Below are 26,795 nucleotides of genomic sequence, written 5' to 3'. Positions count from 1 at the left end.
ATTTTCAGTGCTTTCCAGCATCATGTCTTGTTTGTCTTGTCCAAGTGCATCACCTCCTGCTGACCTGGTTAGAATTCCATCTGTGTCTGCCTGTCTATGTTTCTAACTTATCACCTTTTATACCTTCATTTCACAATGTTTAGACCCTAAGTGGGGGACTTTAAATTTGCCAACCTTGAAATCCATTTGCTGCAATGTTTTTCATTTTGTTAACCTAATATCTCTTTGTAATTTTATCTTGCCATCTGCAATTCTTATAATGTTATTTATCTTTGTGTCATCAGCAAATTGAATACCTGGCTTTCTATGTTATCATTAAAAATATGAATTATTAAAGCCCCAACACAGATGGATACTAGTCAGTTGAGGGGTGCGCAGGTTAAGTTATTATATTTTACATCAGGATTAAACCTCTGCACAACATCATGGGCCAAAGGGCCTGTTCTGTGCTGTACTTCAAAACCAAAAAAAAAATCCTTAGGGGATGCCACTAATCACAGTCTGCCAATGACAGCACTAATCCATTCCCTTCTCTCTACCTCACACTACACAGCGAGTTTTCTAGGCATGCCAGGAGCAGCATCAGGCATACCTAAAAATGAAGTCAAGATTAGAGTGGTGCTGGAAAGGCACAGCAGGTCGGGCAGCATCCAAGGAGCAGGATAATCAATGTTTGAGCAGGAGCCCTTCATCAGGATGAAACGTCGATTTTCCTGCTCCTCGGATGCTGCCTGACCTGTTGTGCTTTTCCAGCATCACTCTGATCTCTCACCATACCTAAAAATGAAGTCCACCTGGTGAAGCTACAAAACAGGACTACTTAAATGCCAAACAGCATAAATAGCAAATCATAAACAGAGCTACATGATCCAACAACCAATGGATCAGATCCAAACTCTGCAGTCCTGCCATAGACATCCCTCCTCCTCAATGATGGGGGAGCCTGACACATAGGTGCAGAATGCAAGGCTGAAGATTTGCAAGCATCTTCAGTGGCATGATGGTTCACTGGTTGGCACTGCTGCCTCATAGCACCAGGGGCCTCGGTTTGATTTCTGTGTGGAGTTTGCATATTCTCCCCGTGTCTGCGTGGGTCCCCTGTTGGTGCGCCAGTTTCCTCCCACAGTCCAAAGATGTACAGGTTAGGGTGGATTGGCCATGCTAAATTGCCCGTAGTGTCCAGGGATGTGCAAGCCAGGTGGGTTAGTCATGGGAAATGCAGAGTTAGAAGGATACAGGAGGGTGTGGATCAAGTTTCAATGCTTTTTTGAGGGTCACTGGACTGAATGTCCTGCTACCACACTGTAGGGATTCTATGAAGTAATTGTAAAATATTCCTGTGTTGGTTTTGATATTCCTTGCCAGTTTCTTCTCATCTCCCATTTTTGTATCTCCTGCCATCACTCTTTGCTATTCTTCGTATATTTCCCATTTACCGGAATCTGTGCTTTTTGATTAAAGTTGTTTGCTTTTTCTTTAGTTTTATGTTTCTTCCTACTTTTTTTTAATTGGCAAGCAAGACTCTTGCCTTTCAGGGAATAAACTAAAACCATATCACGTTACATTTTGAATGCCTCCCACTTAACTTCTGTCATTTTACACATTAATGGATTTTCCGAGTTTACATGGATAGTCTTTACCTTATGTTATCCCATTAAACTCAGCCTCACTGAGAATCTTAGTTATTGTTTCACATTTATCTTTTTCAATCACAATTTTGAATGTAATCATGTTATATTCATTAATTATTTAAATTCTGGCTGTGAACTAAATCTGATTCATTACACTTTATCACATCTAATACTGTGTCTGCCCCTTTGTTCGTCCTAGAAATATTGCTGCAGAAAGCTAAACCCTGGCGTATTCAAGAAGTTTACTGCCTTTCTGATATATACAAGTCTGTTAATTCTAATATATTTGAAAGTTAACTTGTTACATTTAAAACCGCTTTTGCCTTTGCCACATTTTTAAATCTATAAATTTGTACAGTCTGACACAACACGGTACTAGCAAGGTCCTAAATACAACTCCCAAAACAAGCTTGAATGCTTTTTGATTTCTTAAATTTAGCCATAAAGTCTCCAACATCTACCTACTTCCTGTTTTATCCTGTCTAATAATTGAAGTGATTTGAAGGTTAATCATTTAGAGTAGAACTCTCAAGGTTTGTGCGAAGATTTGTAGCTCGGGTGCTTGTTGTTGTGGTTCTGTTCGCCGAGCTGGAAGTTTTTGTCATCCGCATACATGAACATCAACTAGCCACGAAACGACACGACCAGCTATCCCTAGTAGCCACACACTCAGACAACAAGCAACATGAATTCGACTGGGACAACACCACTATCATAGGGCAAGCCAGACAGAGAACAGCCAGGGAATTCCTAGAGGCATGGCATTCATCCACAAACTCCATCAACAAACACATCGACCTGGACCCAATATACCAACCACTACAGCGGACAGCTGAAACTGACACCCGGAAGCGGCAAGGACAGACCACTATAAATACCGGAAGAAACATCAAAGAAGCACTTCGCAGGAGGCTCCAGAGCACTGATGATGTCTCCTAACCAGGGGACGAAACGTTGCAACAAAAACTTCCAGCTCGGCGAACAGAACCACAATAGAGTAGAACTCTCGTTACCATTTTCCTCATCCTGCCTATTGTTATTACTGTCTCTCAGCCTACCACCACTCATGTCAGTGTGGAGATAGGAGAGTATGGGCAGATCCTATGGGGGACTGTGAGGCAAACGTTTCATAGGGGACAGGGAACATTCCTTCTGATTCTTCATATGGAATTTGACACTTTCCATGGGGAAACGCTTTAATATCCTGACAGGGTCAATTATGCTTTCATATGCTGATAAAAATGTCCCCCTTCAGTCTTGATTTGTTTTTACAGGCTCGAGTTAATCTGAAGAGTCTCCTTAGCAGCAGTTAAAGACCATGAGGGATCCCTAGGGCAGTTGGTAATACTGTGGTCAAAATGGGGCAGTAAATCTAGACACTCTGTTTTGAAGGTCTCAGTGTCCTTTTCTTCCTGTTGGGCTAGATTAACATACCCTCCCCCATAATTAATTCTAAGTTCCTGTAATGAAGTATCTGCAACACTGAAATCCAGTTGCATAGCTCAACAAGGCTGCCAAGGTCTCCTGCTATTTACCTGAAAAGTATTTAACAACGGCACACTGTAATTCATTTGGTCAGTGCTGCCCATGTCCATTATATGTCTGTATTTGTCAAGATAAAACATTATTTCACTCAAGCAACAGCCAACATAATCATTCTTCTATTTCTAATTGAACATAGATGTTCTACAAGAAATAGGATGATCATAACAACTTATTTTAGCTCAACAGGTCTTGTAACCAGTGTGTGACACTGACATGGTATAACTGGACCCTAGCCAGTAGAGAATGTCATTTTAGTCCAGTGAAAATAGGTGTTGGACAAGAATGCTATCAGCTGGTCTTTTCTGGCCAGACATTTCTTAATAGTGGTAAACAGGGGAAATACTTGTCAGTGAAACAGTATCAGTGATGAAAGCCCAAATACTAAAGGAAGAGAGAAATATACTGGACTCTCACAGCATTGTGGTTAATGCTGAACAAATCCTAAAGGGACTATTGTTACCATATCAAAGGCATGTTCCATACTTGGAGCAGACAAGAACAGCCCTCTTCCAAACATCTGCTTCGAGACTCCAAGCCAGTGTACAACGTTTTTGTTTCTGTTCATTCGTTTGATTTTAACTTTGCTTATGAACTTCATGTACAATTTGTGGCAATTCATGGCATCGGTGAATGAATCACTTTGTACATCAGCTTGCAGGGTCAAATTCCTCTTCCCAAATACAACAAAAGAGTCCCTGTTTTTCTTTGCATTTAATAGCCAGCAAGTGAAATTGCTGGCCCCCAAATCCATTAGTGTTTCCACACTTCATAATCACACACCAAATGTTAGTCAAGCTCTTAGACTATTCATGATAAATGTGTTAATGTCTCCTCCCAGAAGTAGCTGCAAGGTCAATTTTGGATGAATAGTTTTAAACTTTGAATTAATATCTCACTGCATAATTTCAGTACCTACATATTTCAACATCACCATTTCTGTGCGATCTTCTTCTTGTGCTGCATACACCAGCATTGGGGGTGATTTGGGGATGATTTGGGGATGAGTATCCTTTGACTGTCTGCTGTTCCAGCAGTGTCACATCAGTGGCTCTGATGAAGAGTCATCTAGACTCGAAATGTTATCTTGCTCTCTCTCCGCAGATGCTGTCTAAACCACTGCAATCTCCAGTATTTGTTGTTTTCACATAAGTGGAACGTTTAGCTACCTCCTATCTCCTTCGCACATGAAAGTTACATTTCTGCCAAGTACCCGACAAGTTATGATCAAGCAACAGGTGAAGCCTGAAGGAAATTGCTTAGATTCCTCACATTGTGAGGTTGCACAGATAAGCATTGATGATGGGAGATGCTTTTCAAGTTAAAATCTTTACTTGATGGAGCTGTTTGATCATTTCAATGGGATAGGAAACCTGTTAACCTATGCTTTTGCTGAGAAATTCTGTAGTTTTAACTTTTCAACTTTTCCCGAAGTAACCACTGGACTAAAACAATTCTGTATTTTTTTTTAAAAAATTGAACATACAGTTTCCCTCTCTTTTAAGTGACAGCATCCCTGTTAAAAACTTAAAAATTTCAAGGTTGTCAATTTTCAACAGGTACTGCGACATCGTCACCTCATTCCGAAATAGATAGCAGCAGTGCCATTTTGGATGACAAGGAAGATTCCTACTTTACAGAAATCCGGAATTTCATTGGAAACAGCAACTACACTGAACATTCCCCAGAGCGCTTGGAGGAGAGGTGAGGAACAGGTCTTGGTGACAAAGCATTTGTTGGTTTCCACATTGGAAACATTCTTTTTGCCTTACTCAAAATACAGGTTTATTGATTTTTGTTATATTGTTTTCACCATCTTTGTCATTTAGGGCATCGGTATCATAATGTAATGGCATAAAAATGTGTTAATCATTATTAAGTACTCCAGAAACATGATACCTGCGATTGTAACTGGTATCAGATCCTATTTATGGGATCTGAGGATGGAACAGATATAGTACTGAAGATATTGGGGTATAAGTTCAAAAGGGCTGGGCCTGGAGATAATGATCAAGAAGAAGATCAGTCCTTTTTGGTTCTAAAGCAGGGAAATGTTTTTGGAGCTCACAAAGATGATAAACAAGGAAAAGATAAAACATAAACCACTGTAAAACAAAACGCATACATGTGAAGAAAAGAAAACTTTGTGTTCATACTCTATAGGTTGCCTTAACCTTGTCAAAGCTAAAGGATTTTGTTCAGTTGTGCAGCAATTGCTTCAGTACTTATTCAGTCAATACACTATTAATCCATCATAATCAAAGAGTGATTTTAATAAATCTGTGGGCTGGTCTCATTTTACAGATGTAACAATCTATCTATTGAGTTACAGCATTGTGAACAGCTCTGAAAAGGGATACTCCATTTTTAAACATTTACACCCGTAGCTCATTACAAACATTAAAATCAAAGGATAATTCTGGCATCATTGTATCAACAAAAATTGTTATTTTTATATATTGCTTGTAATTGAATCATGTATTGTTAATCACTCAGCAATAATATATGTTCATGTGTCATTAAGTCGGTAAATTTAGCTCTTTTGTCTTTCCTGTAATCAAATTTATAAGTGTTAAGTGAATACATCCAAGCTACATTCGACGATTAGGAGAAAGTGAAGACGCAGATGCTGGAGATCAGAGTCGAGAGTATGTCGCTGGAAAAGCATAGCAGGTCAGGCAGCAGCCATGGAGCAGGAGAATTGACGTTTGGGCATAAGCCCAATGTCAGAAATGATGCTTGCTGGTCAATGCTTATATTAGAGGACAAGCCTGGCAGTTCACAAGGTTACAATTTTTGAGGGATCAATTTAAGCAGTCTCTAGGATGTCTGGCAAAATCCACTTATAGTGATTGTGTATTGTTCAGTTTTATACAAAACATACGATTGAGTATTATTAACAAAAGCACCTAATAAGATCACAAGGAAAGTGAGTGTGTTTCAGATGCTTGCAGAGCACACAGTAGTTAAGTATCTTGGTTGTACTCAGAATAGTTCATAAACACCTGAGGTATATGAGTCAATGAAAGTTCATGTGAAATCTCAGGTTATTCAAGTACAGTTGGTAAGGTGGGATATCAGAAGAGGTAATAATAAAACCAAGACCTTCAGATGCCAGAAGTCTGAAACAAAAAGAAAAATTGCTGGAGAAACTCAGCAGTATGGCAGCAACTGTGGAATGAAAGGAGTGTCAACCTTTTGGGTTCAGAGGTTCTTCATTAGAACTGTTCTGAAGACAGCGCTTGTGGCCCCTATCTTGTCACACCTGAACCAGCCTCAAATTCCAGCCCCAGCTCCAGATCTGACTTCAATCCTGAACATGCCCCCAGCTTGGCCTAGAGACAAGATCCCTCTTCCTCAACATACCTGTTATGACCCATACACTCCTGCAAACCTGAAATAATTTATCATCTCACCCACTGTTCACCCTATTCTCTCCCCATTTGGGACCTACCCATCTAGTTTCTTGCCTCTACTTACCTGGCACCCTACTCCTTACCCAATTGGCAGATTACCCTCCTGCCATCATTATCACACAGTTACCTTATGTACAGGTACCATTGTAACAATTGTCAAAGTGACTGCTTCTGTTTTGGAATCCGACAACTGACTGCTATGATGAAGAAGGTGTGGTTTGCCCTCCCCTGACGGTTCTGCTCTAAAAGGGAACTTTCACAATGGAAATGCACCTCCTCATTTCTGAAGGTTTCCTGATCAAAATCTTCTGTCAGAAATGTGCAGTTCTTTTGTGGAATAAGAAAGAAAGAGTAGAGTTACAATCGTTGAGAGATTGCCACTCTTCAGAAGATCTGACTTATGATGAAATATTTAAAGAAAACATTTGGCATACACTTCAGAATTACAGATCAATTTGTTCAGCATTAGAAATAAGAATAATCCTCAGAAGCATTTCATTGAAAGATGTTTCCACACATTGTGGAAACTATATACCAATTGCAGGGTAGATCGGACAACATATATACTTTGAAATTGTTTAAGTTGGTAACTAAACTAGACAGAAACATGTATCCAATTACTATGATTTATTTGGATTTTGTAAAGTATTTAATTAAAATTATGTGTGAATTTTTGAATGAACATTTTATTTGCAGAAATAGAAGATAATTCTACATGTATGAGATCTGGGAGGTAATGACAGCTTCAGTTTGATTAAATTTTATTGAGCCTCCTTTTCTTTACACGATTTATAAACAATGTAGAATGCTGTCCTTTTGAAAGGAATGAGATCATTTACTTTTGCAAGCATCTTTTAAAAGGAATTAGTGCTAATATCATGTCACCAGTGAGCTCTGATTGAGGGTATTCATGAGATTGGGGGAGGGTGTTATTTGCACTTAGGACACCCCTCAGTAGATTGTCTATAATGGCCTGCAGGATTTCTAGGTAATCTCCACACTTGGAAGAAAGACCACACACCTTTGGTTAAAAATTCATTGATGGAGTGAAGAAAGATTCTTAACTGGGCCCTTAAAGGCTCAATTGGCACTGGGTGGGAGGGCTGTCCTCCACCATTCACCACCACTGATAAATGCCATGGCAAATCACCAACCTTTGCTTTCCTTTGGCTCTCCCAGTATCCCAATCCAAATCTCCCATTCTTTCATGGCTGATGAACCCGAGCATTTTACATGCTGTTTGCAACCACCCACCTTCAAAGGACATTCACACATCTGAGAGTTCAAGTAAAAATCTTAAAATAAAAGAAGATTAAAAACATAAATTCAGGCTTTAAAATTCTGAAAGCTATTGATAATGAAGGTGGCGTGGTGGCTCCATGGTTAGCATTGCTGCTTCACAGCACCAGAGACCCAGATTTGATTCCACCCTCGGGCGACCATTTGTGTGGAGTTTGCACATTCTGCTTGTATTTGCAAGAGAACACACCTACCACCTTCTCGAGGGCAACTAGGGATGGTCAATAGATGCTGGCCCAATCAGCATTATCCACATCCCACTAATGAATAAAAATATTATCAATGGAAGCAAGGCATTTATTTTAAGCACAAGGCAAGAGAATACAAATTTAACAATATATAAGTTGGTCAGTGTGTTTTCACATAGTCTGATTGGTGGAATACATTGCCATCAAAAGTGATATGTAATTTTTTAAAAGAAGAATTAGAAACATTTCTGATGAGCAACAGGACTGATGTTCATTGAAGAAATTCTTTGGAACCAACAGGAGCAGGAATGAGCTGGCCCTGAGGATGTGAACAGCAGTGAATTTAATAGAACTTGTTTTTACTTTTTATCCGTTGTTCACTCAAAAATGTGAAGAAAAGCAAGATATTTCAATGAGCTTTTCTCTTTGAAAATGTATTTAGTTATTGATGTTCAATTCACCCAGATTTATCTAGCTAGTCAATTTTAATCCTAAAGATTACGATTGACCAGTCAACCCTATAAATTATGTGGCTACAAGAATGACTTAGAGTCTGAGAGTTTTGCAGTGAGTAACTTACTCCCCAGACCCTGTCCACCATCTACAATGCGCATGTCAGCACAATGTTGGAATACGCACCATTTGCCTGGACAAATGCCACTCCAAGAAGCTGGATATCATCCAAGACAAAGAAGCCCCTTTCAGTGGTACCCTATCCATGACCTTAAACATTCATTTCCTCCATCATAATACACATTGGCAGCAGTGTGTAATTTATACAAAGTGCGCTGTGGCAGCTCACCAAGTCTCCTTCTACTGATCTTTCAAATTTGCTGCCTCTACCACTCTGAAGAACAAGGACAACAAATGCACTGGAAAGCCAACATCTACAATTTTCTTTTCAAATCACACAACACCCTGTTTGGTGCTATCCCATCATTACCTCTCTGTAGCAGGGTCAAAATCCTGGAACATGCAGGCGGCACTGTGGGTGTACTTAAATCAAATGACAGCAGCAGTTCAAGCAAAACGTCTTTTCAAGGGCCATTAGAACTGAACAAGAAACACTGGCTTAGCCAACAATACCCCTACCCCATAAACAAGCAAAGATGCCCATGATTATGTATATTGTGTGTGGTTTCTTACAAGGCTTAATGTATTATACATCCTTGTCAATATTTTGTGTATCGTTACATTGCTATATTCAAAAAGGTTTCTAAAATTTGATACATGAGCACCTTAGTGGGAGAATGGAAGATCATAGAAATTGCTCCCAGCATTAAACTTTTCATTAGCATTAAATTTCTAACAGTGGCCAGAAATGTTAGTGCATTGTAGTGTTCACACATTAGCCACTTTCTGAGATTCTTGTTAGATATTTCCTCAGTGTTGCTCTTATTACTACCCCATAATTTCACCTAAACAATGGTGGGAAAGCCAATCATATGTGTGAATGTGGTTTCCAGTACATCCGATGAAGATATGGGATGGTCCTGGAGTATCCCTGAATAAATTCCCAACCTCAAAAAATTCTGAATGAAGAATGTGAACCAGTAGTACTATTAAACTCAAGTTATTTAACCAGGGCAATTAAACAAGTAGATTGGAGACTGTTGAAACTGTGACATATAGCATGTTTTAGCAACTTTACACTGTGCTTGATGGAGTGATAATGGTGCAAAATGTCAGCTATTGTCCAAAGGGGAGAGTTGCCTTGGCCATTCTAGTTTTTGAATTACACAACCTAACTCAACCAGAGGTTTGTTGCTGGAAAAGCGCAGCAGGTCAGGCAGCATCCAAGGAACAGGAAATTCAACATTTCGGGCATAAGCCCTTCATCAGGGCTTATGCCCGAAACGTCGAATTTCCTGTTCCTTGGATGCTGCCTGATCTGCTGCGCTTTTCCAGCAACACATTTTCAGCTCCGATCTCCAGCATCTGCAGACCTCACTTTCTCCTCAACCAGAGGTTTACCTGATGAAGTTGAAGGTTATGAGGAGATATTGACAAATTGAGGCATCTTTTTTGGAAATCCTCCACAAAACAAATATTATTCATACCACATTGTTAATGGCTGTTAAACAGTGCCCTTCAATGTAATGCAACAAGTGTCTTCCAGCCTGTGTACTGTCAACTTACTGTTCACAGAGAAAGAAGATCACAATTCAGCAGGATAACCAATCTCTGTGCTTTCACAATTCAGCAGGTACAAAAATGTAAGAAAATAACAATTGTTAGCATTCCCAGAATCCAGAGGATCATTGATGTTTTGTAAAGCTGCTGGTCAAAGGTGACTTGTGCAATGTTGATAGTTGGGAATTAACTGATGGCCGTGTTGTTGAAGATCACTGAGTGTGTTTGGACCGTTTCTCATTCAGAGATGACTATTGTCTGGTTCTGGTGGGACACAAATATTGCTCATCACTTGATCTCAACGATCGTTACTCTCACCACTCCTCTCCTATTTGTCTTATGTGTTCACAGACTGTAAGAAGTTTTGAAAGAAAAGAAATTCCCGACTCAGGTGACTGTGTGGAGTTTGCACGTTCTCCCCATGTCTGCATGGGTTTCCTCCGGGTGCTCCGGTTTCCTCCCACAGTCCAAAGATGTGCAGGTTAGGTGAATTGATCATGCTAAATTGCCCGTAGTGTTAGGTGAAGGGGTAAATGCAGGTGTATGGGTGGGTTGGACTTCAGCAGGTCGGTGTGGACTTGTTGGGCCGAAGGGCCTGTTTCCACATTGTAAGTAATCTAACCTAATTTAATCTAAGAATGAATTTTATTTACATAGCATCTGTCACATGCTCAGGATTTTAAAAATTCATTCATGGGATTTGGGCATTGCTGGCTGCTCAACATTTAGATTAGATTACTTACAGTGTGGAAACAGGCCCTTCGGCCCAACAAGTCACACCAACCCGCCGAAGCGCAACCCACCCATACCCCTACATTTACCCCTTACCTAACACTACAGGCAATTTAGCATGGCCAATTCACCTGACCCGCACAACTTTGTGACTGTGGGAGGAAACCGGAGCACCTGGAGGAAACCCACGCAGACACGGGGAGAATGTGAAAACTCCACACAGTCAGTCGCCTGAGTCGGGAATTGAACCCGGGTCTCAGGCGCTGTGAGGCAGCAGTGCTAACCACTGTGCCACCGTGCCACCCATTTATTGCCCATCCCTAGTTGTGTTGAGAGGGCGGTAGTGAGCTGCCTTCTAATGTCCATTAAAACCAATAGATTACTTTTGAAGTGTAGCCATATTATTTTGGAGGCAAATGAAGTAGTCAGTTTGCAAACAACAAAGATCCATGAGCAGCAACAATGTAGATTGCTGCTTTATATTTTTCGTGATGCTGGTTGGGGGATCAGTATTCATCAGCCCAATAACCAATTACTGTTGGCTCTTCACATAATGAATGGCATCTACTTGCCCATCCGAAGAGGTCTCAGTTTAAACTTTAACTGAAAAACAGCATTCAAACAATGGCGTCTTCCCTCAACTCTAAGTTTCACTGACATTATGTCCTCAAATTCTGGGGCTTTAACCAGCATCAGTGATGACCTTTGCCAGAGCTGAGAAATCAAGGTTTGTTGCTCCGATATTTCATGTTTCTGAAAATGCAACTAGATGGCAGGATATGAATGCATTTGCTAATTTGTGCTCCTCATTTAAAGGCTTAATGAAATGAGGAATGATCAGAGTACATTTTCCTAACTAAATTGTATCAGGCTGCTAGATGTAACTCTGCATCCTGGGTTCCTGTATCCACTCACTGTAACTTTGATAATCTGGTATTGACATGAAGAGGTGAGTTATTGAGCCACACGTTTTGAACAATAGATTATGCCAGAGCTTTAAAACTTGATAATTGTTTTTCCTTTCTCTCCAGTTGTTTTCCAATAATTTTTTGAAAACAAATTTTTGAAGACTTATTTTTCACTCATTTTCATTAAGTTCTATAGTTAGGTTTAAATCTAGATTAGGTGCTCACAACTTTTTGCAATTTTTTTGTTCTTATTAATTTTGCATAGCATTTTTAAACATCACAAAAATTACAGAGATAAAAATCTTCCCAGTTCACTTAAGTTTTTCCCCTTTTTATAAATGGTAACAGGAATGATAGAAAATATCAAAGCTGAAATATGTAAGATGAAATTTGATTAAATTAACATTACGTGCACATTAAAACTTCTCTTGGTGACCGGAATATTTTTCTTGCCAACATCTGGCTTCAACATGTAACGATGCAGGAAGTTGGTAAAGAAAGACGAGGTCAGGAGGTCACACAATGTTTCCTTTCTAACTCCTGCACTTTCAGCTGCTTTTGATGGATATTTTATCCTCAGCAAATTACTGCATTTGAAAATGTAATTAGCGATTTTGTTTTCTTAATCATCTAGCCTTATTCTTTTGGTGTAGAGCCAGTTCCACATCGTTTATGACAGACCTGCAAGCTGGCAGTTTGAACTACACTCAATCATATCCCCTTCATGTCTGTCCAAATCTCGTTATTGTCACACATTGATAAGAAGAGACTAAATATGGAATAATTTTCTCAGCAGACTTAATGCAAAAATAAATAATAAGGATTTTTTTTCCTTTTGCTGCCTTCCTATCTTTGTTAATTGTTAAAGATACCACCTCACTGGCTTCCATTCATGATCTTTGCGGTCTGATTATACAGCAGATAATGGATAGCTAGGAAGTACAATGGAGAATAATTGAATCGAGAAAAAAAATAGTGGATGTCAAAGAGATAAATATGCTCTAGTTTGAGAAAAATAAAGAGGATAAACAGGGGAACATTAAGAACTTACAGCCTTCACCCAAAGGAAAAATAGTGCAAGATTGGAGGTGGACATACATTCGGAGCAGGAGGATTTGAGCAATGTGCTAGTTTAAAAAAGATACATTGCACTTTTACACTTCTAAACCAAAACCAAATGTTCTCAAAGTGGGATATTCTTACAATTACAGATTTGTAATTGAGTTTCCCACAGTTAATGCTTTGTCAGAGAGTTTACTGCAGATTAAATATGCACATTCTTTAATATGGTAGTACACATTTTCTTGCTTGTAATTTATGCTTGTTTGATGGACATTTGTATAACTGTAAAAATATTTTTGGGAGAACACTTAAACGGAAACAACTTTACTGGACTGCTCTTGTCTAAGGTTAGAGTACATTGCATCTGTTGTTATGACCAGGGCTGGAACGATGCATCATTATTCTAGCCCCACTGATGCATGGGTCACAGCATCAAATATTAATACTTTTTCCAGTTACCAGGATTACTAATTAAATTCTTTATCTGCATCATGTTTTAAGCAGCAAAATTTATCTACAGGTAGCTCTTCTATAATGTGATGGTTGTGTTCTTGTGCAGCCCCACATTATTAAAAAAAATTATACTTTAGAAACAGTGCTTAAAGTGTTGACAATGTAATCACACTACAGCCAATACATGTTTAAAAGTTCACACTTTAGAAATAATGTCCCCAATTTGTCAATTGCATTACAGCGAATTAACTTTAACGAAATGCACGTTATAGCAGAACAACCTGGATTGTAATAAAGACTCATGGGTTTATTATCAAAACTAACTTATTCAATGAAGATGCAATAATTGGCGTGTATATATAATATATAATATATATATATGCACACACACACAAGATTTTAGAAAGATTTATTGGTAGAGATTGGTTTTCTGAAAAAAAGTTACTTCGGCCAATGGATTATTCTTGAAGGAAAAAGACTATTGCACAGAATGTTCCGGATCAGCTCGCTACACAGAGCGCAATTGCTCAGGAAAAATAAACTTGAGATGTTGTTGCATTACACTTTCAAAAGAACAAATCAGTTTCATCCTGAAATCAACAGGAGAGTTTTCTTTTCAGAAATGGGAGAAATCAGCTGGGCACTTAGTTCTTAGACAGCTTTTCTTCCAGCTCAGCTTTCCTCTACCTGAGCCACATGAAACAAGAACCTTTCCAAGTCAATCACTACTCAAAGTCCTATCATCCATCATATGATTAAAAGGAAGCCTTGTTGAAAAATCTCTCCATTGCCCATAATGAGTTTTCAATGACCTTTTAAAAGAAAACATTCCATGTATTCCCACAAAACTTGAAATAAATCCATTTTTTGCAAACTTTTAAAACTTCTGTCCTCCAAATAATTAAATAGGGTTTACATCAATAATTCTCATTAATCCTCTGATAATGTCATATATTGGATTGGGGAAAATTTGCATCAGGGAAATAATTATACATGGGGAACCATAAGCTGATAGAACATTACAGCGCAGTACAGGCCCTTCGGCCCTCGATGTTGCGCCTCCCTGTCATACTAATCTGAAGCCCATCCCACCTACACTATTCCATGTAAGTCCATTTGCCTGTCCATTGATGACTTAATTGCGCTTAAACTTAGCGAATCTACTACTGATGTAGGCAAATACCCTTACTACTCTTTAGTTACAGAACCAATGGCATATTTTCCAAATATCTGAATTACTTAAAATGGCTTCTATGCCTTATTTTTAAAAAAAGCCTCATATTTGAATAGAAGATTAGTACCTACTGGCGTTGTCATAATAAGAAATATTGGCAGAAGTTAATTTTACAGTGAATTAATTTTTCTATCTAATGCTATAGATATTCTTAGCTTCAGATATTCATCAGGAAAGAAGGGCTTGCACCTGAAATGTCGACTCTCCTGCATCAACCATTCTGACGACAGTTTTAGTTTCAGACTCTTCAACTTAACAATAGAGCATTTATAACACTTGAAAATGACAAAAATTTCTATTGTATTTGGTACTTCCACTGGGTGCTAGTACAATGGAACCTTTCATAGAAAATCAACAACCCTGTTAATAAAATTAATCTTTAATTATTATACTTCTAATTCATCTCAATGAAATTTACATGATCGGTTGATAAGGTTAGAAATGTGCTTTTAGTTTATTAAGAATATCTAAATGTTGATTTCATCTCATTTAATAACCACATTTTAGGCAATGACGTCATTATTAATTTGCTTTTGGAAACAATTCTAACCTGTATATAAAATCAACGAACATGCAGAGTCACATTACACAATATACACATGTTGCACATGGTTTATATCATAGAGAAATGATCATTAGGCTGAATGCCTGGTTTCAGTATTCACATGGATTAGCTCCTATGATTAATCTTCTCCATTCTGCTGCTTTTCTTTAACTTTGCCTTCACAAATGGATAAATCATCTTTTTTTTATTCCAAAAAGATCATTTCCTGTCTTTTGTACTGAGCCTAATCTGTAAACCAATTATCATAATTGTTTCTGTGGTTGGGAGAGAAAGACTGATGTTGTGGAGATGCACGATTGGGCTGGTGTTTTGAGACTGACAAAAAAACATGCCTTGGATGGCAATCAGTGAATCATTTCTCCTTGTGGTTTCAGACGATTTACCAAATAGTGCTTTTCCTGGAGAATTAAGGCATCTGATAACTGCTGATGTCACTGTGATTTCTGTAAGCTGTACCACATTCTGCTAGTCATACACCCTGGGCTATTTGGATTGGCCGAAATGTGAAAGTGTATTTATATCCAAGTATAAATGGTCAGTGAATTTCCCCATTGCTCCTGACATTCACTCTTACACATAAAAATAAAAGCACTCCAAACAATTGGATTTGATGTTTTGTACACATTTCACTTTCTTTAAAAGAACATTAAACTTTTTTTAGGAAAATGCAAGTTTGATCTTCAGGCCATTCTTACAAGTCATTAATATACATTTGATGTATACAATTCAACAAGAAGAGAAAATTCTGCTCTAAAATGATAACATTATCCGTTTGGGGACTGTGAACTAACTGTTGGTGTGAGTGGGACAAAATCAGCATGAAAAGGATTAGTTTATGCTCAGCAAAGTTTGGGAAAATGTGTTCACTACTGTAATCAACTATTCAAGAATTTCACTGCACACAGTGCAACACAGGGGGCATGAAATAGAAAACAACATAACTAGTTTGGAGTGGAGTTAAGAAGGCTATTAAAAAACTATTGTGCATTACTTGGATGCATTGAAGCTGTAACAACAAGCTTTCATGTACTTCTTCAGTCTCAGGAGAACATTACTCAAATAATTTATTTACAAGGAATTAGAAGGGCTAAGAGGGATCACGAAAAGTCATTAGCAAACACAACTAAGGAGAATCCCAAGGCTTTTTATACACATAGATATATATATATATATATATAAAGCAAGATGGTAGCCAGGGAAAGGGTTGGCCCAATCATAGACAAAGGAAGGAATTTATATGTGGAGCCAGAAGAGGTAGGTGAAGTCCTAAATGAATACAGTGTGTCAATATTCACCAAACAGAAGGAATTAGTAGACAGTGATCTCAGGTGAGGGAGTGTCAAGTTTCGAAGCCAAGTTGCTATTACAAAGGAAGAGTGGCCAGGTCCTGATGGGAAATATCGCAGAATATTGAGGGAGACAAGAGAATAAATTACTGAAGCATTTGTAGACATCTTTATATCCTCTTTGGTCACAGGTGACATCGTAGAGCACCGGAGAATAGCCAATAGAACATAGAAAATTACAGCACAGAACAGGCCTTTAGGCCCACGATGTTGTGCCGAGGTTTAATCCTAATGTAAAATATAGTTACAACCTACGCACAACTCAACTCGTTGCTATCCATGTGCATGTCCATCAGTCACTTAAATGTCCCCAATGACTCTGCTTCCACCACCACAGCTGGCAACGCATTCCATGCATTCACAACTCTGCATAAAGAACCTACCTCTGATGTATCCTTTATACCTTCCTCCTCATATCTACGCACTGTGACTTCTCGTATCAGTCAATCCTGCCCTGGGGAAAAGTCTCTGGCTATTGACTCTATCCATTCCTCTCATTATTTTGTTCACCTCAATCAGGTCTCCTCTCTTCCTCCTTCTCTCCAGAGAGAAAAGTCTGAGCTTATTCAACCTGGATAAATGCAAAGTGATGCATTTTGGAAGGTTGAACTCAAATGCTGAATATAGGATTAAAGACAGGATTTTTGGCGGTGTGGAGGAATAGCAGGATCTGGGTGTGCAAGTACGTAGATCCCTCAAAGTTGCCACCCAAGTGGATAGGGTTGTTAAGAAAATGTATGGTGTTTTGGCTTTCATTAACAGGGGGATTGAGTTAAAGAGCCGCGAGGTTTTGCTGCAGCTCTACAAGTCCCTGGTGAGGCCACACTTGGAATATTGTGTCCAGTTCTGGTCGCCCTACTGTAGGAAAGATACAGAGACTTTGGAGAGGGTGCAAAGAAGGTTTACCAGGATGCTGCCTGGACTGGAGAGCTTACCTTATGAAGATAGAACATAGAACATAGAAATGTACAGCACAGAACAGGCCCTTTGGCCAAAGGGCTACGTACTTGCACACCCAGATCCCTCTGTTCCTCCACACTGCCAAGAATCCTGTCTTTAATCCTATATTTAGCATTCGAGTTCGACCTTCCAAAATGCATCACTTCACATTTATCCAGGTTGAAATCCATCTGCCATTTCTTAGCGCAGCTCTGCATCCTGTCTATGTTGCGCTGCAGCTACAGTAGCCCTCGATACTATCGACGGCACCTCCAACCTTTGTGTCATCTGTAAATTTACTAACCACCCCTCAACCTCCTCATCCAAGTCACTTATAAAAACTACAAAGAGCAGAGACCTAAGAACAAAGCCCTGCGGGACCCCACTCACCATTGTCTTCCAGGCAAAGTTGTCCCACTGTTGAAGAAGGTAGCAGGATGATCCTGGAAATTGCAGCCCTGTGAGTCTCACGTCCGTCATAGGAAAATTTGTTGGAAAAAGTTTGAAGTGACATGATCTATACCCATTTAGAAACAAATGGATTTATTAACAATTGACAGCATGGTTTTGCGTGGGAGAGGATGTGCCTCACTAACTTGATCAAAATTTTTGAGGAGGTGACGAAGATGATTGATGAGCAAAAAGTGGTTGATATTGACTACATGGACTTCAGTAAAGCCTTTGACAAAGTCCCTCATGACAGACCAGTGCAAAAGGTGAAGTCACATGATATCGGGGTGAGCCGGCAAGGTGGATACAGAACTGGCTTAGTCACAGGAGACAGAGAGTAGCAGTGGAAGGATGCTTTTCAGAATGAGTTTGTGACTAGTGGTGTTCCACAGGGATCAGTGATGGGACCTCTGCTGTTTGTGGTCTACATAAAAGATTTGGAGGAAAATTTAGTTGGTCCAATGAGTAAGTTTGCAGACAATACAAAGATCGGTGGAGTTACAGATAGTGAGGAGGATTATCAGAGGATACAGCAGGATATAGATTAGTTTGGAGGCATGGGCAGAAAAATGGCAGATGGAGTTTAATCCAGACAAATTTGAGGTGATGCATTTTGGAAGGTCAAGTACTTGTGGAAACTATACAGTGAATGGCAGAATCCTTAGGAGTATTGAGATGCAGAGGGATCTGGGTGTATACATCTACAGATCACTGAAGGTGGCATTGCTGGTATATAAGGCAGTAAAAAAGGCTTATGGCATGCTTGCCTTCATTGGAAGGAGCATTGAGTGTACAGTTAGACAAGTTATGCTGTAGTTTTATAGAACTTTAGTTAGGCCACACTTGGAATACTACATACAGTTCTGGTCACCACACTACAAGAAGGATGTGGGTGCTTTGGAGAGAGTACAGAAAAGGTTTACAGGATGTTGCCTGGTATGGGGGATTTTAGCGATGAAGACAGGTTAGATTGACTGGGTTTGTTTTCACTGGAAGGGAAGAGTTTGAGAGGTGACCTGATAAAGGTTTATAAGATTGTGAATGGCATGGATAGAGTGGAAACTATGAGGCTTTTCCCCAGGCTGGTGGGGTCAATTACGAGGGGACACAGGTTCAAGTGCAAGAGGGGAAAGTTAAAAAGAGATGTGCGAAGCCACTTTTTCACACAAAGAGTGGTGAGTGCCTGGACTGTGCTGCCAATGGAGGTAGTGGAAGCAGACACAATAGTAGGATTCAAGAAGCATCTGGACAAATACATGAATTGGGAGGGAATAGAGTGATACGGATCCTATAAGTGAAGTCAGTTTTAGTACGGAAAGTCGAAGAGCCTGTCCCTGTTCTTTGTTCTTAATTTATCTTGCAATCTGCCATTGTTCTTATGGCAGGTCAACATCTAAATTGATATCCCTATATTACATCACACCATAGAAACAAATTGAAGTGAATCATTATTTTTCCTTCACTGCTATTTCCACTTGCACAGTTTCCCATTCACTGATACAGCAGAAAGCACATAGGTCTAGGACACCTAATGCACCAATTCTACACTTTGTCATATGTGCATTATGACTGGCTGATACCTCAGAATGCAGTAGCATTTGTCTCTTTATCAGAGTACATTGATTCATGAAGCTGTTGTTAGACTCACTAAATTACCAGGATTACAACCAAGTGAGATTGTGCTGTATTAGTTATAAATTAGTCGCTGGGTTAATAATCAGCTTTTGTGATGCTCAACGATGTTCAGAGTTCCAACCAATCTTGGCAGAGAATGGGGCTATCAAGCTTTGGGATTCCTGTTATGTACATCTAAGTGCATATATTTCAGGGAGAGATCTGGGTAATTATATTTGCATGTTTATATATGTCAATATATTGCCCAGAATTTAGATGGTGAAGAGATAGTTTAATCAAAGCATTCCAGTCGCGAGGGGACAGATTGGATAGGTCGACAATCTGCATGGAATTGTCATCTTGTAGTTCCTGGTGAGAGGACAGGACTTGGAGTGGGTCAAGAATCTGATTTCTGTTAGAATGGGCTTTGCTCTTTATCATGTAAAAAATAAGGTCTGCAGATGCTGGAGATCACAGCTGCAAATGTGTTGCTGGTCAAAGCACAGCAGGCCAGGCAGCATCTCAGGAATAGAGAATTCTACATTTCGAGCATAAGCCCTTCATCAGGAATAAGAGAGAGAGCCAAGCAGGCTAAGATAAAAGGTAGGGAGGAGGGACTAGGGGGAGGGGCGATGGAGGTGGGATAGGTGGAAGGAGGTCAAGGTGAGGGTGATAGGCCGGAGTGGGGTGGGGGCGGAGAGGTCAGGAAGAGGATTGCAGGTTAGGAGGGCGGTGCTGAGTTGAGGGAACCGACTGAGACAAGGTGGGGGGAGGGGAAATGAGGAAACTGGAGAAATCTGAATTCATACCTTGTGGTTGGAGGGTTCCCAGGCGGAAGATGAGGCGCTCCTCCTCCAGCCGTCGTGTTGTTGTGTTCTGCCGGTGGAGGAGTCCAAGGACCTGCATGTCCTCGGTGGAGTGGGAGGGAGAGTTAAAGTGTTGAGCCACGGGGTGATTGGGTTGGTTGGTTCAGGCGGCCCGGAGGTGTTCTCTGAAGCGTTTCGCAAGTAAGCGGCCTGTCTCACCAATATAGAGGAGGCCACATCGGGTGCAGCGGATGCAATAGATGATGTGTGTGGAGGTACAGGTGAACTTGTGGCGGATATGGAAGGATCCCTTGGGGCCTTGGAGGGAAGTGAGTGTGGAGGTGTGGGCGCAAGTTTTACATTTCCTGCGGTTGCAGGGGAAGGTGCCGGGAGTGGAGGTTGGGTTGGTGGGGGGTGTGGATCTGACGAGGGAGTCACGAAGGGAGTGGTCCTTGCGGAACGCTGATAGGGGAAGGGAGGGAAATATATCCTTGGTGGTGGGGTCCGTTTGGAGGTGGCGGAAATGGCGGCGGATGATACGTTGTATGCGGAGGTTGGTGGGGTGGTAGGTGAGAACCAGTGGGGTTCTGTCTTGGTGGCGGTTGGAGGAGCGGGGCTCAAGGGCGGAGGAGCGGGAAGTGGAGGAGATGCGGTGGAGGGCATCGTCGATCACGTCTGGGGTAATCTGCGGTCCTTGAAGAAGGAGGACATCTGGGCTGTGCGGTGTTGGAATTGGTCCTCCTGGGAGCAGATGCGGCGGAGACGAAGGAATTGGGAATATGGGATGGCGTTTTTGCAGGGGGCAGGGTGGGAGGAGGTGTAGTCCAGGTAGCTGTGGGAGTCAGTCGGTTTATAATAGATGTCTGTGTTGAGTCGGTCGCCCGAGATAGAAATGGAAAGGTCTAGGAAGGGGAGGGAGGAGTCTGAGACAGTCCAGGTGAATTTCAGGTCGGGATGGAAGGTGTTAGTAAAGTTGATGAACTGTTCAACCTCCTTGTGGGAGCACGAGGCAGCGCCGATACAGTCATCGATGTAGCGGAGGAAAAGGTGGGGGGTGGTGCCAGTGTAGTTGCGGAAGATGGACTGTTCCACATATCCTACGAAGAGGCAGGCATAGCTGGGGCCCATGCGGGTGCCCATGGCAACTCCTTTAGTTTGGAGGAAGTGGGAGGATTGAAAAGAGAAGTTATTCAGGGTGAGGACCAGTTCAGTCAGTTGAAGGAGGGTGTCAGTGGAAGGGTACTGGTTGGTGCGGCGGGAAAGGAAGAAGCGGAGGGCTTTGAGTCCTTCGTGATGGGGGATGGAGGTGTACGGGGACTGGATGTCCATAGTGAAAATAAGGCGTTGGGGACCGGGAAAGCGAAAATCCTGGAGGAGGTGGAGGGGGTGGGTGGTGTCCCGAACGTAGGTGGGGAGTTCTTGGACTAAAGGGGACAGGACCGTGTCGAGGTATTGGGAGATGAGTTCGGTGGGGCAGGAGCAGGCTGAGACAATGGGTCGGCCGGGGCAGGCAGGTTTGTGGATTTTGGGCAGGAGGTAGAAACGGGCGGTGCGGGGTTGTGGGACTATGAGGTTGGAGGCGGTGGATGGGAGATCCCCTGAGGTGATGAGGTCCTGGATGGTCTGGGAGATGATGGTTTGGTGGTGGGAGGTGGGGTCGTGGTCAAGGGGGCGATAAGAGGAGGCGTCCGCGAGCTGGCGTTTGGCTTCAGCGGTATACAGGTCAGTGCGCCAAACTACCACCGCGCCTCCCTTGTCTGCGGGTTTGATGGTGAGGTTGGGATTAGAGCAGAGGGAGTGGAGGGCTGCACGTTCTGAGGGTGAGAGGTTGGAGTGGGTGAGAGGGGTGGACAGGTTGAGTCGGTTAATGTCACGGCGGCAGTTGGCTATAAAGAGGTCGAGGGCGGGTAGGAGGCCAGCACGGGGTGTCCAGGTGGATGGGGTGTGTTGGAGGCGGGAGAAGGGGTCGTCAGAGGGTGGTGAGATGCTGCCTGGCCTGCTGTGCTTTGACCAGCAACACATTTGCAGCTTTGCTCTTTATCATACTTCTAGCATTAGCATCTGCTTCTATGTTTCCCAGTCAAACAGGTGAGGATGTCATGCCAAATCTATTAAAAGAAAAGAATTGTAATTGTTTAATTCCAGCATGAGTTCACTGGACGTGAATACTTGGGGCTGTGTTAACCTCGGCATTGGAGCAAAGACCTGGAAAGGAGCCCCTCTCCCAGGGTATCACTTTTATTGAATTGAATTGAATTTGTTGTCACATGTACCGAGGCACGGTGAAAAGTTTTGTCTTGTAAGCAATATAGGCAGGTCACAGAGTTAAGTAGTACAGGTAAGGAAATAATTGGTAAGCAGTGGCAAAAAACAAAAACACAGGTCCAGGCGAATATTAAGAGTTTGTGAGCCCATTCAGTATCCGAACAACAGTAGGGTAGACACTTTCATGAAACTGGCTGGTGCATGTGTTAAGGCTTCTGTACCTTCTCTCTGATGGTAGAAGTTGTACAAAAACATTGCCAGGGTGGGTTAGATCTTTGAGAATGCTGGCGGCCTTTCCTTGACAGCGGGCCTGGTAGAACATTTCTATAGATGGGAGGTGGTCCTTTTATCTTGAGGTCCTGGTGCCAGATCAAAGAAACTCTAATGATGTAATCTTTCCCAAAGACAGAAGAAAAAGCAAAATCTCTCTGACCAGGCAGAAATGCATGCAAAAAGCTCAGAACATCATCAGCAGAAGTGTGGTGCCTCCAATCTGAAGCCAGTGAACTGAGCGGGTCCAGGGCCTCAGGGGAACATTTCTGGAGTCAAACCCCACCTCTGACCTCCTGAGTATTCTCTTGCTCAGCGTTCTGCAGGACAGCATACCTCACAAATCTAACCAGATACATTGTCACATCTCCTTCTGGACAACAAAAATCCACACTAACCCACTTTTCATTGGCTTCCTCTGTACCTCAGTCATCCTTAACAAATGTTCTCCTTCATTCCTCTTCACCCCAGCCACTTCTAACACTCCTTTAAGAAGACAGTGAATCTTTTGGGGAAAGGCAGAGATCTGGTTGTGAGGTGAGTGAGGTTTTGGAGGTGAGACTGAAGTGACAGCCAATTTCACTGTCACATCCTAATCGTTCACATGAAAGGAGACATCTTTTCTAACAGGAAGCAAATGGCATAAATAACCTCCTGTAAAAACTTGGTCTTCTTGAGCCACTACTACATGGCCTGTGAGGAATCTTCCCAATAATCTATTGGCTACATGGCAAGCTGAAAATCCCCATGCACAAGTGTCTACTCTGTTTAATTACCTTGTGGCATTGCCAAGCACAAAGTAAATTGGAATGGAATAACACTTAAGTCATCCATACACTCAAAAGTAAATTAGAGGCAATAATATTCAAGATACTGATCCTCTGTCTGGCATCCCTGTTTTGGAGGTCTCACCTCCAGTATCTCTGGGTCTATCATCTCTATCTCAGAGATTGGTGTGTGGCTAAGGAGTGGGCAGCTGGTGCTACTAATGCAGATGTTGCTGCCCCTCCTGTCTCTGGCATTTGACCCTGATTCCCCTTTACCTGCTAAAACTCTCCCTGTGTAGAACTGCTCAGATATCATTCAGTTCTACTGAAAGAATTCTTACTTGTCATCATGGTTGACTGAGAGCCCAGACTCCAAAATGCATTTCCTCATTAGGGTATTCTGTTTTGACAACTGAAGAAAGCTGATGGCTTTGCTGCAGTGACATCTTTTAGGTAGGTTTAGGGCTGTAGAAATGTCAGTTATTTCCAAATGAAGATTCGTGAATTGTTTTGTGGATTGACATATACACCTGTTGCTCTGTGCCTTATGAGTCCACACATGCTGGATGAACGGGCAAAGAAATGTCACGAGTTAGCAGGGAAAATATAAAGGGACATGGGATGGATGGGGGATATGATTTGTCATGAAGGTAGCAATTAGATGTGTGGGAGTAATAAGGACACGTGAGAGATGAGTGCCTGAGAGTCTAATAGTCTTTCTTACTAGAATGAAGTTTCATCTTCTAACCAGTCAGCCTTGGCACTGGGCTGTCTCTGGGATCAGTGGGACCAACCCATTTGACACCTACCTCCTCCAGAGTGAAAATCTTAGCATTTGGAGGCCTTTCTACGGAGGTGGATCTTGTAAGTCAGGAAATTTCCCAAATTGAGCTTTCTGTATCAACAGCAAAGGTTTGAGTTTACATGATGTGGACAAAAATATTTGTAACTTCTTAACATGAGTACGTGAATGTTAATGCACATCTTTAGTATGTAAGGTATCTTAAACATACCTTTGGACATACCTCAATTCATATCCATGCATCACAGTGTGAATGTCTGCAATAATTTTGTGGTTTGTGTGTACAAGGGAAAGTGTGAATATTTGTCTCTCTGTTGTTATGTCCAGCACCTGGTAATAGTTAGTGTGATTTAATGAATCTTAAGAACACTGAGCTGGAACAGAATTCTCAAAGTATATTGGACCCTTTGTATTCTCTAAAGTGAGACTCAGTCTAATGATTTCTTGAGTAAAATCCAACACATGATTGCAATCAAATTATAGACTATTTTTATTTATTCTTGTAAAAAGAGATTACACAGCAACAGAAGGATAACTGTTTATTGTTTTTAATCTTTGCAAGGTTTGTGAAGGTTTGTAGCTCAGGTTGAGGTTTAGGGTGTAGGTTTGCTCGCTGAGCTGTAGGTTAGATATCCAGACGTTTCATTACCTGGCTAGGTAACATCATCAGTGGTGACCTCCAAGTGAAGCGAAGCTGTTGTCTCCTGCTTTCTATTTATATCTTTCTCCTGGATGGGGTTCCTGGGGTTTGTGGTGATGTCATTTCCTGTTTGTTTTCTGAGGGGTTGATAGATGGTATCTAGATCTATGGGTTTGTTTATGGCGTTGTGGTTGGAGTGCCAGGCCTCTAGGAATTCTCTGGCATATCTTTGCTTAGCCTGTCCCAGGATAGATGTGTTGCCCCAGTCGAAATGGTGTTTTTTCTCCTCCGTGTGTAGAGCTACGAGGGAGAGAGGGTCGTGTCTTTTTGTGGCTAGCTGGTGTTCGTGTATCCTGGTGGCTAACTTTCTTCCTGTTTGTCCTACGTAGTGTTTGTGGCAGTCCTTGCATGGAATTTTGTAGATGACGTTGGTTTTGTCCATGGGTTGTACTGGGTCTTATAAGTATGTTAGTTTTTGTTTGAGAGTGTTGGTGGGTTTGTGTGCTACTAGGATTCCGAGGGGTCTTGGTAGTCTGGCTGTCATTTCTGAAACTTCTTTGATGTATGGTAAGGTGGTTAGGGTTTCTGGCTGTGTTTTGTCTGCATGTCATGGTTTGTTCTTGAGGAATCTGTGGACTGTATTTTTTGAGTATCCGTTCTTCTTGAATATGTCGTATAGGTGGTTCTCCTCTGTTTTCTGAAGTTTGTCTGTGCTGCAGTGTGTGGTGGCTCATTGGAATAGTGTTCTGATACAGCTTTGTCTGTGTGTGTTGGGATGGTTGCTGGTGTAGTTAAGTATTTGGTCAATGTTTGTCGGTTTTCTGTATACGCAGGTTTGTAGTTCTCCGTTGTCCTTTCTTTCGACTGTGACGTCCAGGAATGCGAGTTTGTTGTCGGTGAACTTAATGCCTGTGAGGGTGTTGTTGATGACGTTAAATGTCTCTTCTATCTTGTTTCGTTTTGTGATGACAAAGGTGTCATCTACTTGGTGGACCCAGATTTTTGGTTTGATGGTTTAGGGCTGTTCTAGTCTTTGCATTACCGCTTCTGCTATGAATCCTGATAGCGGAGATCCCATGGGTGTGTCGTTGGTTTGTTTGTAGACTATGTTGTTGAAAGTGAAGTGGGTGGTGAGGTACAGGTCCACTAGCTTCATGATGTTTTCGTTGGTAATGTGATTGATGGTGGTTGGGGTGTGTGTGATGGTCTCTTCTAAAAGTGTGGTAAGTGTTTCCTTTGCCAGGTCGATGTTGATGGAGGTGAACAGTGCTGTTACGTCGAATGAGATTGTTTTGTCTTCCTCTATTTTGGTATTTCTGATGATTTTTAGGAATTCCTGGGTGGAGTGGATGGAGTGTTGTGACTTTTCTACTAGGTATTTTAATCTTGCGAGTAGGTCTTTGGCCAGTCTGTAAGTTGCTGTTCTGGGTAGTGAGACTATGGGTCTGAGGGGGGCTCCTAGTTTATGGAGTTTTGGTAGTCCATAGAATCGTGGAGTGTTGGTCCCGACTGGTTTCATTTTTTGGAATTCCGTCTTGTTTAATTGTCCAGAATTGTCCGGGAACATCAAAGAAGTTTCAGAAACGACAGCTAGACTACGGAGACCCCTCGGAATCCTAGTAGACACACAAGTCCACCAACACTCTCAAACAAAAACTAGCAAACTTAAAAGACCCAGTACATCCCATGGACAAAACCAACGTCATCTATAAAATTCCATTCAAGGACTGCCA

At 41.4% G+C, this 26,795-nt stretch overlaps 1 protein-coding gene across 12 annotated transcripts in view; it reads left to right on the top strand.

The window, feature by feature from the left end:
* mecom (MDS1 and EVI1 complex locus) overlaps positions 1–26,795 on the top strand; it is a 239,013-nt gene that overhangs the window by 194,137 nt on the left and 18,081 nt on the right. For all 12 annotated transcript variants that reach the window (XM_060834453.1, XM_060834462.1, XM_060834461.1 and 9 more), the window contains one exon: positions 4,733–4,877. In XM_060834453.1, coding sequence (XP_060690436.1) covers positions 4,733–4,877 — 145 coding nt within the window. The remainder of the gene's footprint in view (positions 1–4,732; positions 4,878–26,795) is intronic.

Source organism: Hemiscyllium ocellatum, chromosome 13 (assembly GCF_020745735.1).
Source record: "Hemiscyllium ocellatum isolate sHemOce1 chromosome 13, sHemOce1.pat.X.cur, whole genome shotgun sequence".
Lineage (NCBI taxonomy): Eukaryota > Metazoa > Chordata > Chondrichthyes > Orectolobiformes > Hemiscylliidae > Hemiscyllium > Hemiscyllium ocellatum.
This window is presented reverse-complemented; position numbering and strand designations above follow the sequence as displayed.